At 43.2% G+C, this 19,688-nt stretch overlaps 1 protein-coding gene and 1 long non-coding RNA gene across 2 annotated transcripts; one reads left to right on the forward strand and one right to left on the reverse strand.

The window, feature by feature from the left end:
* The first annotated feature begins 400 nt into the window (after positions 1-400).
* Positions 401-2,387, forward strand: LOC139829859 (uncharacterized). Its single transcript, XR_011745939.1, has 5 exons — positions 401-704; positions 786-925; positions 1,091-1,167; positions 2,050-2,125; positions 2,280-2,387. It is a non-coding gene; the product is annotated as an uncharacterized lncRNA (long non-coding RNA).
* Positions 2,388-6,054: 3,667 nt separating this feature from the next.
* LOC127303343 (MADS-box transcription factor 23-like) lies at positions 6,055-7,628 on the reverse strand. Its single transcript, XM_051334085.1, has 6 exons — positions 7,347-7,628; positions 6,733-6,794; positions 6,525-6,624; positions 6,381-6,422; positions 6,213-6,296; positions 6,055-6,165 (listed from the first exon to the last, which is right to left on the reverse strand). The coding sequence occupies exons 1-6, from the start codon at positions 7,626-7,628 to the stop codon at positions 6,055-6,057; spliced, it is 681 nt and encodes a 226-aa protein (XP_051190045.1).
* Between the last annotated feature and the right edge of the window lie 12,060 nt (positions 7,629-19,688).

Here is a 19,688-nt window from a genome sequence, read left to right on the forward strand (position 1 = left end):
TTGACCTCTTGAATTCATAATTTATGTCACCATATTCATCATTGTGGGTATATGGTTATTTCACTCACCATCTCTCTTATTCTTGCTCTACCATTGTCTCAACCACCATCACCATTATCTTCTTGGCACAAGGCCATCATGCAACAAATACCATCATGGTATATTTTACCATCACAATCTTCCTCCATCTCTATATCTCTCACATTGTTCATTTTTTTTTATTGACAAGAATGGAGCCGGCCAAATGGTGTATGCATGACATATTCGGCCAGCCATGCCTCCTCATTTCCTTCTCTCTCAAGCCTTGCCTCCCACCTAGCCCAATCACTAAATGAGCAGCCACCCACCTCCACCAATCAAGAAAGAGGCAGCCAACTCCTCTCCCTCTATAAAACCTCATAGCCGGCCACCCCCTCCTCTCTTTGCTCTCATTTTTCACTCCCCACTCCTTCCTCCACTCCCTCACACTCCTCTCATACCTCTTACCCACGAGCTGCTGCTCCTCCCAAGCTCCATGGCCGGCCATGGCCATGGAAATCCACCTTGATGAAGCTCCCCTCCTCCCTCAAGCTTCCCCTCACCATGAGAGCTTCCCTCTCACTCTCTTCTCCCCTAATCTTTGATGAATCCAGCCCTATTTCTCCTTTCTCCTCTCACCATATTGGATCTTGATGCAGGTGCATGTTGGTCCAAGCATGGAGAAGGTTGAGCTATCCTCAGATCTGAAACTCTTGAGCAAAGTTCGTCCAAAATCTTGCTGTAATTTCTGTATCTTGCTGTTTCAGATTCTGGTACGAACTTGTAAAATCCGCCAAATCTTGTGTGCAGATCCAAATCGAGTGATTCAAAGTTCTACAGATAGGTATTGAAATGATCTACAACTTGGCGTTGGTCTCATCCTCAAATTCGTTACGGATTTTGCATGGTAAATAAAGTCCTGAAAACATGCAGAGTCACTGTTTGTTAGATTTCTCCCGTTTTACAAAACCTTTTTGAGCAAACTCAACTGTGGGTGAAAGCCCTCTTCAGTACCTTCATTTTGGCGGTGGTTTCACTTCGATTGACCTCCTGAAACTGAAATGGTTCACAGATCAAGATCTGGTCAGATCTGACTTTGTCGAATTAAACCAGGAGCTTGGGGACAAATTTTTGAATGAAACCAACTGGGTAAGAACCACCTATTCAATACCTTTCAGATGCAGCTGACCTCATATTTTTATGATTTATGTACGATTTGTGGTGAATTAAACTTGTTCTGTGTGTTCTGCAGACATGGCTGTTAGCTTTTAATTCATCAAAAATCCAATTTTGTACCTAATTGAGTGATTCCAATTCTGTAGGATTGCTGAATGTTTTCTTAATCATCTCAAACAAGTTTCAAACATTTATCTGTTGTGTAACTCCAGAGAGAAAGAAATTGGTACAGACATGCAGTAAATTTGTAAATCCATTTGTGAGAGTTTCAGAAACAATTTGAACCCAAATCCAATTGTGTGTCAATCTCTGTTTAAATATCTTTCAAATGCCAGTGACCTCATATTTTTAGGATTTTTCTACGATTTATGGCTTACAGATCTTGTTTTCTGTACAGTCAGATTCAAAGAAATTCCTAAAATTGTAGGTTTAATATTTTTGAGTGAATCCAATTGGGTTAGTCTTGTATTAGTACTGGCCTTCTAGGAAAAATACTGTTAGTCTCTGTTCATGCTTATTGGTTACCGAAAATAACATGTGTGTGCTGCATGAGTTGTTGAAGCAAAACTTTTCGGTTTATTTAAAACCCTTGGCCAACTCTTTTTATTAGAAATGGGCAACCTTTGTTTTATGATTGAAAAACAAAACCTTTGCAACTTAAACAAGTTCTATTGTTTTGCTTGAGTTTTCAAATGGTGTGGTATCTTGCTTGCTTCCTAATCTTGTGTAGTGTTAAGTGAGCAAATTAAATTAGGAAAACTGATTTCTACTTTTCCAAAAATGTTTGAAAATGTTTTGTGAATGCATCTGATGTCAAACTAATGCTCTTGTCCTCTTTATGATGTTATCTACCAGGGGATGTTTGGTTTATACCATGGTGATAACCGAGAGAGGCAATTGCTAAGTTGTGATACTCTCATACCTTTACTAGGTAAATAAAATGGGTTCTCTTAAAGTTGTTTTGTGGTATCTATAAGTCCTTTGTATAGTGGCCCTTATTTGATTGGTTAGTTGTTGATTGTTGTATGTTTGTTTTGTTGGTGCAATGTGATTGATTGTGTTCCTTTTATATTTTCCGGCGATAGATGCGAACAATTCCGGAGAAGAAGAAGAAGTGGAATCGGACGAGGATTTTATTTATATTGACGGGATTCTTATATTGATGAAGTTGAAGAAGTCCAGGGACAAATAAGCCAAGGCAAGCCATCTTTGAACTCTGAATGATGTGGTGTTGGATGCCATTTGTTGATATCCCTACGCATCTTGTCTCTCTTTATGTGGTGATCTCTTTTTGTGATATATGTATGGTTGTAATAGGAATAGTTCCTTGTGGTGGTTTTTCATCTTGGTTCACACATGGGAGAGGTGCATGGTGTCACGGCCATGCTATTACCTTGAGTCTTCATAAGTGCTCAACCCGAGCATATACCATCCATAATTATTATTGCACCACACCCCTACCTTGTTAATTAATTAGGTATCAAAGTCATGATGCTTGGTGTGTTTCTCAAATTGAGAGAAGTATGCCGCGTACTCCCTTGAAAATGGTTGGGTATCACAACCACCCCACTCTAGTAGAATAGTAGCACCACAAATCTGAAAGTTTGATCCACCCCCTATGTTATCATCTTACATGCTTACCTTAAGCAAGTAAGAACCCCTTTTTATGTCACCCACCTATTCCCTCTTGAGATGATGATCTACATCTCGGCCATGTTATTTAGTAGCTCCTACTCATGAAATTTTAGGATGGGAACCCCTCAAGGTTTACCTTGTTGTAAATGTTTATGAAAACCTTGGGTGTGTTAGCCCAAGTGTATGGTTTAAGAAAAACAAAGGATCTTGATAAGGATGTTTGGGAAAGTGGTTTATGGCTGTTCGTGGAACACCAGGGTGTTGTGGGAAAAACAGATGGTTTCTAAAAAGTGGCACTGCGTATATGTGTACACCAGCCCAACTTTTATTCGCGCAACCACATTATCCAAAGTGGGCACGGGCTTAGTCCGTAGTCTGTTGAAATTGGCATAAGCACCCTTCACAACTCTCTAGGGAGGGTCAAGATGACCTCCGACGCCGGGTTGCGCTCTGGAGGAGGCAATACACTGTCTTAACTGATAGCCGGACGATTACTGAGGGTCTTCCGTCGTGGCGCCGGAGATACGCTCAAAAGGAGGTATGCTGCCGGGGTGCCGGGAAGGGGTAAGCCCGCAGGGAAGGACTTGTGCCAAGGGAGATGGGCGAAAGACTATGACTGATTATTCGAGTCTCGCATACTTTCGTATGACGATCCGGGGATGATCCCGGCGGATTTATCAGTTCTTGTGGGGAAAGTGCGCAAACTCTGCAGAGTTAAATCTATTCGAATAGCCGCGTCCGCGGTCATGGACGGGTTGCAAAGGTCTACCTTTACCGGGGCTTGAGTTTTGTTTTGATAAATGCTTTGCAAAGAAAGTGTTGTGTTGGATGTACCGGAAGGGTACGGAAAAAGGGCGTGTGTCGACCATATGGAGATGGTCGTGGGAAAATAAGACCAAGTGGGGAAATCTTTCCTAATGTTTCATGTAGAGGAACTCTTCTTTAACAAAGATATAGAGATGTCATAGGACTTCCCTAGTATCCCCATCACCTGAGATGGCGGTATGCTAACTCTTCTTCAATAAAGATATAGATATGTCATAGCTACCTTTTGAAGTATCTTCTTCAATAAAGATATAGACATGCCATAGTACCACTTTAGTGTCCGCATCACTTGCGATGCCGGCATGCTATATCCACAAGAGAAACTGATTCTCTTTCACACGCTATGTCCACAAGAGAAACTGACGCTCTTGTGCATGCTATATCCACAAGAGAAACTATTCTTCCTCTCTTGTCTCTTTTAGTTAGCTCTGTTAGCATCTTTCTTGATGGTTTGCGAGTACAATTCCAAATGTACTCACGGCTTTGTCCCTGGCTATTTACTTGGCCAGACTTGGAGGAACACGACGGATGAAGCAGGAGTTGGCGACGTCTATGCGAGCTAGGAACGTCTTCCCAGTCAGTTGCCTGTAGGGTTATGGCAGATGACTTGGGTACTGCGCTGCTGAAGTGATGATGCTACTCTGATGTTTAGTTAGGCCATTCGAGGCTATTATGTAATTATCGGTCGTGTGACCATGTTGTAATTTTCTTATTCCGCTTTGTAATGGATGGTGAAATTTGATATCAGTTCGGTTATGTGTTCACGATGCACTGATCATGGGATCGTGAACTGTATACATAACAGGGAATTTCGGACAGCTAGTCCGGGGTCCCCACAGTTACTCCCCACTATGACTAGTCTAAGACCTGTCATGCCACTATCGTACTTCTGACATTATGGTGGGTAGTTAAGATGCCAAATCTTGCGGCTGAAAAGTAATAGATCCACCAGAAACCAATAAATCTTGTGGCTTCTTTGATACGACTCGGCCACGTTAATAAATCGTCTCTTTGCTAACAAATGCTTCAGGTTTTTACATTCCTTTTAAGAAATATATTTCCTGTGGTGGTACATAATGTCAATGGGTTTTATATTTCAAGTGATCAGCACACTTAAGAACTTTTTGTTAGTTTACAATGTGTATGAAACTCTATAATTCAAGTGATCAACCGGAAATTCAATTCGGCTCCCGGGTGCGTATGCCCCCTCTACCAAGAAAACATATTTTGAAGTGTGGAAAAATTTTAAATAAAAATTATACATGTACATCTCTATAATATATGTGTGTGCGTCAAGTTTCACGAAAAAATAATATTTTTTGTAGCCTATGTAAAAAAGAGAAAATTTATCTTGTGAAAAACATTGTTTTTAGCACTGAATTTTGTCTTTTTTACACACGTCACATGATAAGTTTGTTTTTTATGAAACGACTTTGTGAGCGCTTAGACGTGAAGATGTACGTGCGAATTTTTTGTTTCAATTTTTTTAAAATTTAAAATATGTCTAAGATGCATTTTAAAATATAGGGAGCATATGCTCTCATGTTCCAAAACACCACTCCCGTGATCAACACACTTTGAAATGATTCGTTGTTTCTGATTTTAATACTATAATCGTCTGTAACCGTACTTACAGGAGTACGTACGTAGGCACTGCAGGAACGTTACCATTCGGGGTAGCGACCAGGTTGTAAATAACTTCCTAATAACATGTTGTTTAAGGTTGTTGGATTGGTGAGTACACTTGCCTCATCTAAAAAAGTACGTTTAAGGTTGCCCAAGGAAAGTGGGCATATAGAACGATGCAAAAATGTTGCAGCCCATGTGAGTGACAGCGTTTCGATCTCGATTCGAACCAGTACTCGATTAATTAAATTAAAGATGATTTCCTTCCAGATTTGGTGCTCCGGGTCATGGCACCACTTGAACTTAATTTAGTAAAGTGGTCCTTAATGATGCAACCAACGCTAATACTAGGTTTATTTTTTCTTCCTTGCTGAATCAGCTCAGGTGTACCTTCAGGCTTTTGGGGATGGATGGATAAAGCTAGAGTCGTTCATTCTCCTTGCCGCGCTTTATTTTCTTCTCCAGCCAACAGCCTCTTTAATTTATTTTTCATCTTGGGTAGTACTTGAAAAGTACTTCGGATTCTTCAGGAACATTAAAGAAAAGCATATATATATTTAGATCATAGGCTAGTTGTAGATGATCAATACATGTACATTCACATTAATTATTCGGCTATACACTTCGATTACAGGCACCGTTTCAATACGATACGACTATATAAGAGTTAACTCCTTACATCTGCATCTAAGATGCACAAACCAGTCTGTTTAATTCGCCTAGTACAAGAGGAGGATGTCAGGTTAAGTAGTACTTGACATATAATTGGAAGCATTAAAGCTCCATAGTACTTGTCATCCTCTGCCTTGGAGGATAGCATGCTGCACCCTTAGTAGAGCCATTCAACACAGAAAGCTGAAACCAGTATCCAGCATCACCATTAATCTAAACCAAAAGATCATGTAATGTACAGAATGAACTCAGTTAGTTACCTTGTTCTTTAGTTCCATGTTGTGCTCATGGGTAAGCTTTATTTCCTCGGTGAGTTTAATACTCTCTTGATGGAAGATGCATCCCTACATATATATTCACTTTATTTATGGATGTGAGAAGGAAATTAAGTGAACTTGCATGGGCCTGTGATACAAACATTGGCGAACCTTTTGATTGAGTTGTAGAATTAGACTGGCAAAACGTTGTTCCTACAGCAGTTAGCAGACACAAAGTTAATTAGCATAGTAATTATGGTGGGAAGGTATAATCGTTAAGAGTAAGAACAGATCGACTGAAAGAAGTTGTGCTACCTTATTCTCTTTAATACGGTGTAAGATCTTCTCCAACTGATGTTCCAACAAACACAAGTCTTTGACTCTTAAGTTTGATAGTCTCTCCCCCATAAGCTTCCTGGAAGCCAAGCAATGGGGGTGGTCACTTTAATGTTTTTCTGTCTTTTCTCGAACTGATTTATATTAGTAGATAGATAGTTTTGGAAGTAAAATTAAGAACTTATACCGATGATGCTCTTGAAGCATCTGCATTTCTTCCTGTAATTTCTGTGCTTCACCTTCCCAAAACTAACAAAAAAGGGAATTTGTTTTTATCAGTAGAAAAATACTGTTAAGTTGCTATGGTCACAATTTCGTTACAAAAATTGCTGTCTAAATTAATGTATTTTTTGTCAAATAACAAAAGGTTAAAACTGGCATGGATATTTTCCAAATAAGAAAAGAATATCTTAATTAGCTGACCTACGGACTACGGTGTAGCTAGCAGTACAATTATATACTATACTAAATGCACAAGATCGAGTAAATGCCGATGAGATAAGTAAATGGGTGTAAATGAGTATTACTTCTGCCTAGAAAGCGTGAGACAAACTTCTTGAATTCAAATAACATTATGCAAAAAAGATCGTTGGGATTGGTCGAATCATAGTAGTATCCTTACATTTGTCATGAATTTTGTCTTTGTTATTCTACTTTTTTGTATGGGAAAATGACAGCCAAAGTTGTATCTTGGAAACAATTTTTTTATATATCTAAGGCGTCGTGTATTTTGGAATATGTTCTAGAATATCGGGGTTGATTAGTTAGCAAGCTAGGGTTGCAAACTCAATGCATGCATACCATGAGTTGTGACACTGGATTCAGCAGCTGTTGCTGCTCCTGTGCAGATCGATACTTTTGAAGAATGGAAGCCATGGCCATGGAAGTGGTGGTGGTGGTGGTGGAGCTGGCATACTCGTAGAGGCGTCCGGTGGAGGAGAAGACGATAACGGCGACCTGGACATCACAGAGGATGGCCAGCTCTTGTGCTTTCTTTAGCAGGCCACTACGCCGCTTGCAGAAGGTGGCCTGCCTCTTACCCATGTTCTCAATCCTCCTAATCACAATCTTGCGCCTCGTCATGCTAATAATCTTTCGATCTATAACTCCCGGCAACACTCAAGATCATGTGCTAGCTAGCTAGGTCTTGGCTTCAGCATATATACCATCTATGCGTATATGATTGTGTGAGCATGTACTACCCCCTGCCGGCCTATATATACGAATGAAATGAGGGAAGGCGAGTAGCTACCAACTACTCCAAATATATTTTTTCAACAAAAGGAATATATTAATATCGCGAAGATATCAATTACATTCAGCCTCTACAACAACGCAATGACCTAAAGGCAATACAAATGCACATAACTAAAAAGAAAGAAAGAAGAATTACTGAAAAGAAAAGCCCTGCTAATCTATTCCTTGTAACAACGAACCAAACACCTCTAAGACAGCACAAGAAATTCATCTTCTCCAAAAGCAACGCCTTCGAGAAGGGAACAGTGCACAAGCGTTGTCATCGTCCTGATCATAAATGATAGGTTTTCACGCAGGAGAAAGTCCGCGCTCACAAAATAATGCCTTCAACAAAGTCATTGCCAGACACAACTAATTAAGGCTAGACCTTAGGTTTTCGCCCTGTAAGTTCAGCCTCGAAATTTCTCCTGTGTTGCCACCCTCACTTGCCAATGTTGCTGCTCCAAGTCATAAATCACCAAACCAAATCCTCATCATCACTAGGACTCGAACCACCATTATCAGTCATCAGATTTTGACTTTCTTGCCATTCTTCACGACTAACTTCACCATGGAACTAAAGACATGTCCCACGATGGCAGTAGAGTTTCACATCACTCACTCTGAAACCAAACGGTCAGAAAAAAAACATGGTTGCGTGCTATCGAATACCATCTGATCCGGCAATCTCCGGCTTGTCGTCCATTGGAGTTCGCCGGCAAGGCCTTCCGGAACTCGACACTCCGGCCAATCAATGAAGATAGGCCTCAAGTAGATATTCGCGATGGCGTGAAAGGGATCCTAGGACCAAACCATCTTTATTTGAAGCCAAGCCAGCAGCCCCGCACTACTGGTCTTCACTGGGAGGGGAGGGTGTCGATCGATGTAAGGCAGCCGCCACGGTCCTCCAGCCAAGACGAACCAAGATGACGCCATGTCCCGCCACTCCACCACCATGGGCATCCCGTCACCACGCAAGAACAGCCGCTGCGCCAGCCCGCGCGTGACCGGCCGAGACCACCTCTCCGCGCGAAGAGATGGAGCAAAGGTGCGCCAACCACACCCCACCGGCCGCCTTCGACGGACGGGGCATTGATACGTCTCAAACGTATCTATAATTTCTTATGTTCCATGCTACTTTTATGATGATACTCACATGTTTTATACACACTTTATGTCATATTTATGCATTTTCTGGAACTAACCTATTGACGAGATGCCGAAGTGCCAGTTCCTGTTTTCTGCTGTTTTTGGTTTCAGAAATCCTAGTAAGGAAATATTCTCGGAATTGGATGAAATCAACGCCCAGAACCTTATTTTTCCCGGAAGCTTCCAGAGAGCCAGAGTGGGACCAGAGGGGAGCCCTGGGGGCCCCAAACATGGTGGCGGCGCGGCCTAGGGGGGCGCCCCCTACTGTGAGGTGGCCCCGTGGCCCTTTCGGCTCCGACTCTTCGCCTATTTAAGCCGTCCTGACCTAAATCCTCGACACGGATTGATGAAACACCAGAAAACCTTCCAGAGCCGCCGCCATCGCGAAACTCCAATTCGGAGGACAGAAGTCTCTGTTCCGGCACGCCGTCGGGACGGGGAATTTCCCCCGGAGTCATCTCCATCGACACCACTTCCATCTTCATCGACGCTGCTGACTCCTATGATGAGGAGGGAGTAGTTCTCCCCCGAGGCTAAGGGCTGTACCGGTAGCTATGTGGTTAATCTCTCTCCCATGTACTTCAATACAATGATCTCATGAGTTGCTTTGCATGATTGAGATCCACATGATGAGCTTTGTAATCTAGATGTCGTTATGCTATTCAAGTGGATTTTACTTATGTGATCTCCGGAGACTCCTTGTCCCACGTGTGTAAAGGTGACAGTGTGTGCACCGTGTGGGTCTCTTAGGCTATATTTCACAGAATACTTATTCACTGAGTTATGATTTGAGTTGGATGTCTCTATGAAATTGTGGTGTGTTAGTACCTCCTATGAATGCTCACAGTGACAGCGTGGGGTGTTTATTAGTACTTGGGAATACATCTTTAAGGTTTGCCTACATGATGAATTAGTGTTCGTTATCTTGCCAGAGAGTAATTCAGAATAGCATAGTGAAGTGCTTATTTATATTCCTTTATGATTGCAATGTTGAGAGTGTCCACTAGTGAAAGTATGATCCCTAGGCCTTGTTTCTAAGCATCGAAACTCCGTTTATTTACTCTTCTAATGCATGTTTACTCGCTGCCATATTTTATTCAGATTGTTATTACCGCTCATATACATCCATATTACTTGTATTTCACTATCTCTTCACCGAACTAGTGCGCCTATACATCTAACAAGTGTATTAGGTGTGTTGGGGACACAAGACACTTCTTGTGCAGGGTTGCTTGAGAGGGATATCTTTGACCTCTACCTCCCTGAGTTCGATAAACCTTGGGTGATTCACTTAAGAAAAACTTGCTGCTGTTCTACAAACCTCTGCTCTTGGAGGCCCAACACTGTCTACAGGAATAGAAGCGTGCGTAGACATCAAGCTATTTTCTGGCGCCGTTGCCGGGGAGGTAAGGTAAAAGGTATTCACATCCTCCGACTACTAAGCTATTTCCTAGCATTGTTGCCGGTGTGTGAGTGCTCGAAGCTATTTCCTTTAGATCCTGCAATTGCATCTTTTTTTTCACTAGTTAGGCTTAATGGAAAACAACAAAAATATTAGAGATCTTTATAGTATTTATCTTGAGTTAGGACATGAGGTGTTTGAAGAGAAAATTAAAAAACCCATGGAACTTTGTTTGCAAAATAGTTGTAGCAATGTTATTAGCATGAACTCTTTAAACACTATTATTGCTAATGCTATGGAAGAATTTAAGCTTGGGGAAGCTGGTTTTGATGAGCATGATATTTTTAGTCCCCCAAGCATGGAGGAGAAAATTTACTTTGATGATACTTTACCTCCTATATATGATGATTACAATGATGACTATCATCCACCTACTATTGAGGAGAAAATTAATTATGATTATACAATGCCTCCTATATTTGATGATTATGGTGATAATGATAGCTACTTTGTTGAATTTGCTCCCACTACAATTAATAAGAATGACTATGCTTATGTTGGGAGTAGTAATTATTTTGTGCATGAGACTCATGATAAGAATGCTTTATGTGATCGTTATATTGTTGAGTTTGTTCATGATGCTACTGAAAGTTATTATGAGAGAGAGAAACATGGTTATATGCGTCTTAATAATATTAAGTTTCCCCTCTCTATGTTGAGAATCTTGAAGTTACTCGTGTTTTATCTTCCTATGCTTGTCAGTTTGCTCCTCATGAATTTATTTGTGTACAAGATTCCTTCCCATAGGAAGTGGGTTAGGCTTAAATTTGTTTCATACTTTCCTTTGATGCTCTCTTTTACTTCAACTCTTGTTTCTTGCGAGTGCATCATTAAAATTGCTGAGCCCATCTTAATGGCTATAAAGAAAGCACTTCTTGGGAGATAACCCATGCTTTTATTTTGCTACTGTTTTGTTGTGTTTTGGAAGTTGTTACTACTGTAGCAACCTCTCCTTATATTTATTTTATTGCAATGTTGTGCCAAGTGAAGTCTCTAATAGAAGGTTGATGCTAGATTTGGATTTCTGCGTAGAAACAGATTTCTTGCTGTAACGAATTTAGGTAGGATTTTTTGTAGGTAACTCAGAAAAATCTGCCAATTTACGTGAGTGATCCTCAGATATGTACGCAACTTTCATTAGTTTTGAGTTTTCTAATTTGAGAAACGGAAGTACCTCTTAAAAATTCGTGTTTACTGGCTGTTCTATTTTGACAGATTCTGTCTCCGTTTTTTGCATTGTCTCTTGTGGACTTTAAGTGAGGCTTTCTAGACATGGAGAGGTGTAGCTAATGTTTTATTGAGTTCTTGCAATGTGTCACTACAGGGCTAAAGTGGATTAAAGTTTTTTTGAGTACTAACCCCTCTAATGAAGTTTATGAGAAGTTTGGTGTGAAGGAAGTTTTCAAGGGTCAAGAGAGGAGGATGATATATGATCAATAAGAGTGAAAAGTCTAAGCTTGGGGATGCCCCCGTGGTTCATCCCTTCATATTTCAAGAATACTCAAGCGTCTAAGCTTGGGGATGCCCAAGGCATCCCCTTCTTCATCAACAACTTATCAGGTTTCTTCTATTGAAACTATATTTTTATTCGGTCACATCTTATGTGCTTTACGTGGAGCGTCTGTATGTTTTTATTTTTGTTTGTGTTTGAATAAAATTGGATCCTAGCATTCTTTGTGTGGGAGAGAGACACGCTCCACTGTTGCATATGAACACATGTGTTCTTAGCATTACTTTTAATGTTCATGGCGAAGGTTGAAACTGCTTCGGTCATTGTTATATGGTTGGAAACAGAAAATGCTGCATGTGGTAATTGGTATAATATCTTGAATATTTGATACTTGGCAATTGTTGTGCTCAAATAGATCATGTTTAAGCTCTTGCATCATGTACTTTGCACCTATTAATGAAGAACTACACAAAGCTTGTTAAAATTTGGTTTGCATGATTGGTCTCTAGAGTCTAGATATTTTCTGGTTAAGGTGTTTGAACAATAAGGAAGACGATGTAAAGTCTTATAGTGCTTGCAATATGTTCTTATGTAAGCTTTTCTGCACCGTTTTATACTTGAGTTTGCTTCAAACAACCTTTCTAGCCTAGCCTTGTATTGAGAGGAATTCTTCTCTGCATCCAAATCCTTGAGCCAAAAACTATGCCATTTGTGTCCACCATACCTACCTACTACATGGTATTTATCTGCCATTCCAAAGTAAATTACTTGAGTGCTACCTTTAAAATTCTATTCTTTGTCTTTGCAATATATAGCTCATGGGAAAATAGCCTTAAAAACTATTGTGGTGAAGAATATGTAGCTATGTGTCTTATTTCTTATAAGTTGCTTGTTGAGCGATAACCATGTTCCTGGGGATGCCATCAACTATTTCACCTTTGTTGAATATCATGTGAGTTGCTATGCATGTTCGTCTTGTCTGAAGTAAGGGTGATTTATCATGATCAAATGGTTTGAGTATGCATATTGTTAGAGAAGAACATTGGGCCGCTAACTAAAGCCATGAATCATGGTGGAAGTTTCAGTTTGGACATTAATCCTCAATCTCTTATGAGAATATTATCTGTTGTTGAATGCTTATGCATTAAAGAGGAGTCCATTATCTGTTGTCTATGTTGTCCCGGTATAGATGTCTAAGTTGAGAATAACCAAAAAGCGAGAAATCCAATGCGAACTTTCTCCTTAGACCTTTGTACAGGCGGCATAGAGGTACCCATTTGTGACACTTGGTTGAAACATATGCTATGCAATGATAATCCATGTTAATCCAAGCTAATTAGGACAAGGTGCGAGCACTATTGGTATACTATGCATGAGGCTTGCAACTTATAGGATGTCTTATACATAACACATATGATTTATTACTACCGTTGACAAAATTGTTTCTTGTTTTCAAAATGAAAAGCTCTAGCACAAATACAGTAATCCATGCTTCCCTCTGCGAAGGGCCTATCTTCTACTTTATTGTTGAGTCAGTTTACCCATTCCTTCTATCTTAGAAGCAAACACTTGTATCAACTGTGTGCATTGATTCTTACATGTTTACCTATTGCACTTGTTATATTACTTTGTGTTGACAATTATCCATGAGATAAACATGTTGAAGTTGAAAGCAACTGCTGAAACTTATATCTTTCTTTGTGTTGTTTCAAAGCTTTCTACTAAGAATTTATTGCTTTATGAGTAACTCTTATGCAAGTCTTATTGATGCTTGTCTTGAAAGTACTATTCATGAAAAGTCTTTGCTATATGATTCATTTGTTTACTCATTGTCTTCACCATTGCTTCGAATCGCTGCATTCATCTCATATGCTTTACAATAGTATTGATCAAGATTATGATAGCATGTCACTTAAGAAATTATCTTTGTTATCGTTTACCTACTCGAGGGCGAGTAGGAACTAAGCTTGGGGATGCTTGATACGTCTCAAACGTATCTATAATTTCTTATGTTCCATGCTACTTTTATGATGATACTCACATGTTTTATACACACTTTATGTCATATTTACGCATTTTCCGGAACTAACCTATTGACGAGATGCCGAAGTGCCAGTTCCTGTTTTCTGCTGTTTTTGGTTTCAGAAATCCTAGTAAGGAAATATTCTCGGAATTGGACGAAATCAACGCCCAGAACCTTATTTTTCCCGGAAGCTTCCAGAGAGCCAGAGTGGGACCAGAGGGGAGCCCTGGGGGGCCCACACATGGTGGCGGCGTGGCCTAGGGGGGTGCCCCCTACTGTGAGGGGGCCCCGTGGCCCTTCCGGCTCCGAATCTTCGCCTATTTAAGCCGTCCTGACCTAAACCCTCGACACGGATTGACGAAACACCAGAAAACCTTCCAGAGCCGCCGCTATCGCGAAACTCCAATTCGGGGGACAGAAGTCTCTGTTCCGGCACGCCGCCGGGACGGGGAATTGCCCCCGGAGTCATCTCCATCGACACCACCGCCATCTTCATCGACGCTGCTGACTCCTATGATGAGGAGGGAGTAGTTCTCCCCCGAGGCTAAGGGCTGTACCGGTAGCTATGTGGATAATCTCTCTCCCATGTACTTCAATACAATGATCTCATGAGTTGCTTTGCATGATTGAGATCCATATGATGAGCTTTCTAATCTAGATGTCGTTATGCTATTCAAGTGGATTTTGCTTATGTGATCTCCGGAGACTCCTTGTCCCACGTGTGTAAAGGTGACAGTGTGTGCACCGTGTGGGTCTCTTAGGCTATATTTCACAGAATACTTATTCACTGAGTTATGATTTGAGTTGGATGTCTCTATGAAATTGTGGTGTGTTAGTACCTCCTATGAATGCTCACAGTGACAGCGTGGGGTGTTTATTAGTACTTGGGAATACATCTTTAAGGTTTGCCTACATGATGAATTAGTGTTCGTTATCTTGCCAGAGAGTAATTCAGAATAGCATAGTGAAGTGCTTATTTATATTCCTTTATGATTGCAATGTTGAGAGTGTCCACTAGTGAAAGTATGATCCCTAGAATTTGTTTCTAAGCATCGAAACTCCGTTTATTTACTCTTCTACTGCATGTTTACTCGCTGCCATATTTTATTCAGATTGTTATTACCGCTCATATACATCCATATTACTTGTATTTCACTATCTCTTCGCCGAACTAGTGCGCCTATACATCTGACAAGTGTAATAGGTGTGTTGGGGACACAAGAGACTTCTTGTATCGTAATTGCAGGGTTGCTTGAGAGGGATATCTTTGACCTCTACCTCCCTGAGTTCGATAAACCTTGGGTGATTCACTTAAGGGAAACTTGCTGCTGTTCTACAAACCTCTGCTCTTGGAGGCCCAACATTGTCTACAGGAATAGAAGCGTGCGTAGACATCAGGCATCACCGCTGGCGGCGGCCAGCAAGATGCTCAGCCTATGTTTTTCTTGGGGGAGAGGTGGGAGGATCGTGCGAGCGACCCATAACCATTGGTTCGGTCCAGGTCCACCTACTGCAAATATATTTTTCAATAAAGGAAATATATTAATATCAAAAGATGCCAATTACACCCCCTCTGCAACAATGCAACACCCTAATGGCAGTACGACTGCACACATCCAAAAAAGATAAAATAAAACTAAGAAAGAAAAGTCCCGCTATAGTATCCCAAGCCTAGTAGTAATACATCCACCCCCTAGACAACACCTGAAATACAAACTCTCCAAAAGCGACGCCTCCAAGAAGGAACAGTGCACCAGCGCCATCGTCGCCCGATCAAAGATCTTAGATTTTCACCCTGAAGATAGTCCCCGCTCTCAAAACAATGCCTCCAACAAGGTTATTGCCAGGCACAACCAGTTAAGGCCAGACCTTGGGTTTTCACCCTGAAAGGTAGGACTCTGAACTTCACATGTGCTGTCGCCCCCACTTTCATACCACTGTTGCGAATCCTGGAACACTAAGCAAGTTTCTCAACATCGCGGAGACTTGAACCTTCTTTAGCTAATCCACCAATCCCGCCTTCATGAAATTCTCTGCTTCTGACTTCACCATGGACCAAAAGTCTCTTGATGTCAAAACAGAACAGTGATTCACACCGCTCCCTCCGAAACCAAACTGTCGAAATAAAAGCATGGGTGCGCGCGACCGAATACACCCAATCATGTGAACTCCAGGCAAAAGATGCACTGTTTCATTTGCTGTCGGAGCCTTCCGGAACTCATCACTCCAGCTAGATGAAGAAAGATCGGCATCCGGAATGTCTTCATCTTCGCGAAAGGATAACCCTAGGACCACCACCATGAAAGCAGGAATGGCCGACCCCCACGCCGCCGCCATGGCTGGGAACTGCTGACGTGGGCATTACCCTTCGGGTAACCGATGTTGCCATATCCTGTATTTCCTAGTTGGAGGCCCATGAAAGCACTTGGAGGCAAGGCGGCCCAACCGGATGGCACACCAGAAGATTCCTTGGCGGGCAAGGCAAAGAAGCAGCCGAACAAGGAAAGATTAGATCTAGAATTACTGTAAACCTAGTCGTACTCGGTTGGACCTCTTGAGACCTGGCCTCCTATATAAAGGCCAGGAGAGGGGCTGCCGAGGGACAATCAATCTTAGCAATCTTGGCCACCAAAAACTCATAGCTAGGTCACTTTAGCACTTAGCCATCTCGACGAGATCTCAGCCGATTTATTCGGCACCCCATTGTAACCCATTATCATCATAATCAAGAACAGACAGGCAGGACGTAAGGGTTTTACCTCATCGAGGGCCCCGAACCTGGGTAAATCGCTCTCCCCGCTTGTCTGTGAACCGATGTCTCGTGTCAGCTTGCAGGATTCAATCAACCCTAAGCCCCTATCGGAGGGCATTGCCGAGGAGCACCCTCGACAATTGGCGCCGTCTGTGGGAACCCTGTCGGCACAAGATCGGTCATCGGTAGATCCAGTCATGTCACCAGCAACTTCATCAACACCGTCATCGCCAAACCTGGGAAGCCCGATTCGATTCGGTTCCTACGAATTCACCCCGCACAGCGATTCTTCCCGCTCAACCTTCTCAGATCTACAAGGAAACATGGAGATGACCTTCGGCAGCTTCCACTACAACGTCAACGCGGAAGGAATCCTTCGGCTGCTGGAATCGCCCGTTTCCGGTTCAATGAGTCCGAGCGCGTCATCGTCACTCGACCTTTTGGCTGGTCTGACAGGCTCGACGAGTTCACCCGCGCCCTCGACTCCCCGTTCGGCGTCTTCCATGTCGGTAGGATCCGACGATCCCACATCTTCGGAGTTAACTTCGTACTACTGCTTGAACTGCGACACCAGGCACGGGCTAGGGTCGAGTGACACGCCGTTCATCTGCAATGCCCAGTATTCATCGGGAGAGGACAGTATCGACAGCATCGCCCAAGGAACCATCCGAAGAACGGCACACCATCAGGTTTACGTCGCCAATAACACGGGAAACACAAGGCACAGAGGAGACGGAGATCATACTCCTCGTTCCAGTAGACGAACCAGTTTCGAAAACAGCGCCAACAACCACAATAGCGACTACACCATCGCGGACGAGGAGTGGGCAGCAGCCAAGGCAGCAGTACTAAACAACACACCGCTCCCTGCAGGAACCTCGGTTGGAACCCTCAATGCCTATCGCTCTATACTAGAGAAAAACCGAGAGTACCTATCGAAAGAGCAAGCCACCCTCGAGAGGCGCCTATCTGCGGCAGATCGATCTAGCGAGCGACGAAGAGGCTCGCAAGGGAGCGCCTCTCGAAATACTCAAGGAGTAGGCAAGCACCGGTCGAGGCTATCCATGCTTTCGGAAGATGACGCCAGAGAAATCACGTCGAACCTGACCAAGTCCTTTATGACTACGGACACCGCAGGCATGCCACGGCCGAAAACCGTTGCAGGAGCAACTGCCAACCTCGCTGCATACCTCATCAACCAGCGCCCTGAAGGATCCATGGCTCAAGCTCATCGAGGCGCCCTGAAAAGTCTCGCGATACTGGGAAATAATCTAGTTCCACAAAAGGAAAAGACCACGCTGCAGGTTAGTGGCTCAAAGCATCATGCGAGAGATGCTCGGGATGAAATCACCCAGAGCAGGATCGACAAAGCAAGGCGATGACGCGCCGCTAGGAAGGAGAATGACAGTGATTCTTCGAAAGAGGATCAGGAGTACGAAGGGGAGCCGACTGTCTAAGCTACAAAATCCGCGAGGCAATGCCACCCAAAAAGTTCAAGCCCACTCCTACCGATGCTGCCAAATACGATGGGCAGCAGGAGCCAAGATCTTGGATAGACGACTACCTGCAGACTGTGATTCTGCATAAGGGGAACCAGCTAGCAGCAATGCAGTGCTTGCAGCTCTACCTCAAAGATTCAGCGCGAGCCTGGCTAAGGGGGCTGCCGAAGGGTTCCATTAAATCATGGGACGATCTAGTAGACGCCTTCGTTGCCAATTTCCAAGCAACATACAAGAGACCCGTCGGGATTGAAGAGCTACGGAATTGCCAGCAAAAGCAGAAGGAGTCGATGCGCTCATACATCGGGAGATTCACCAAACTCCTAAACGCTATCAAAGATGTATCTTTCGATAGAGCAACCGACGCTTTCAGCGATGGCGTCCGGCGTGAGAGCTACATAGAAGAACTCGGACGCAAAAAGCCAAAAACCATAACCAAGTTCATGGAAATCGCCAACAGCTGGGCTGATGGTGAGGACAACGTGCGAAGGCCACAACAGAGCAGTGACGACGAAGACGATGACCAGCCGAAGCACGACTCGGGTGGCCGAAGGGATCATCACAAGAGAAGGAAGAACCGCAACTATGATGACAACAACCTGGTAGCCGCAGGGTACTCTGATCGGCAGGACGATCGATATGACGATAGAAGAGACGATCGACAGGACGGTAATCGGAACGACTCTGGGAACCGTGGCAATTATAAACCGCGGCAGCAAAGGACTCCCGAACTGCCCTACGCTGAGCAGATCAACGCCCCCTGTTACCTGCACTCGTATGTCGATTCTAAGGACGGAAAAACGAAATCGAGTCACCTGCTCAGGGACTGTCGGCAGTTCATTGACATGCACAAACTCATCCAGCAGGCAGGCCAGCAACCGCCACCACCACCACCCCCACCTTCACCACAGCATCAAGTCCAGCAGGCTCAACCTCATCAACCCAACGAGGCGTTTCCGCCACCACGGGGGCAGATGAGCATGATCCACAGGACAGGTGTCTCGAGAAGAGAGATGAAGAAGCTCACCCGAGAGATTAACCTGGCAGAAAGCATCATGGCGAACATCCCCGAGTATGTCGAGTGGTCCTCTCAGAACATTACGTTCAGTCGAGCAGATCACCCGATGACCATACCAAAACCAGGACACGCTGCCTTAGTAGTCGAGGCACAAATCGGGGGGTTCAAGATGAGCAAAGTTTTCATGGATGGTGGAAGTGGGTTAAACCTGATATTCGTCGACACAATCAAAAGTATGGGGATCACCATGAAGATGCTAGAAGAAACAGACACTTGCTTCCATGGGATCCTTCCAACTGCACCGGGCTACTCTCTTGGCAAAGTTTACCTGAACGTCGTCTTTGGCAAAACTGACAATTTCAGGAAGGAGAAGATCGAGTTTGAAGTAGTGAACTGGGAGTCACAGTATCACGCTATACTCAGGAGACCAGCTTATGCCAAGTTCATGGCTGTGCCGCACTATGCATACCTCAAGCGGAAAATGCCTGGGAACAACGGGACAAACATCACAGTCTATGGAAGTTTTTCACGCTCGGACAATTGTGATCGCGACT

This window comes from Lolium perenne, chromosome 5 (genome assembly GCF_019359855.2).
Source record: "Lolium perenne isolate Kyuss_39 chromosome 5, Kyuss_2.0, whole genome shotgun sequence".
In the NCBI taxonomy this organism is placed as follows: domain Eukaryota; kingdom Viridiplantae; phylum Streptophyta; class Magnoliopsida; order Poales; family Poaceae; genus Lolium; species Lolium perenne.

Excerpts from the sequence above, each read along its gene's own strand:
- LOC127303343 (XM_051334085.1), bottom strand. The coding sequence starts at position 7,628 with ATGACGAGGCGCAAGATTGTGATTAGGAGGATTGAGAACATGGGTAAG. Across the intron at positions 6,625-6,732 it reads ATGCTTCAAGAGCATCATCG|GAAGCTTATGGGGGAGAGAC; the intron begins GTATAAGTTCTT and ends CTTGGCTTCCAG. Across the intron at positions 6,166-6,212 it reads ACATGGAACTAAAGAACAAG|ATTAATGGTGATGCTGGATA; the intron begins GTAACTAACTGA and ends CTTTTGGTTTAG.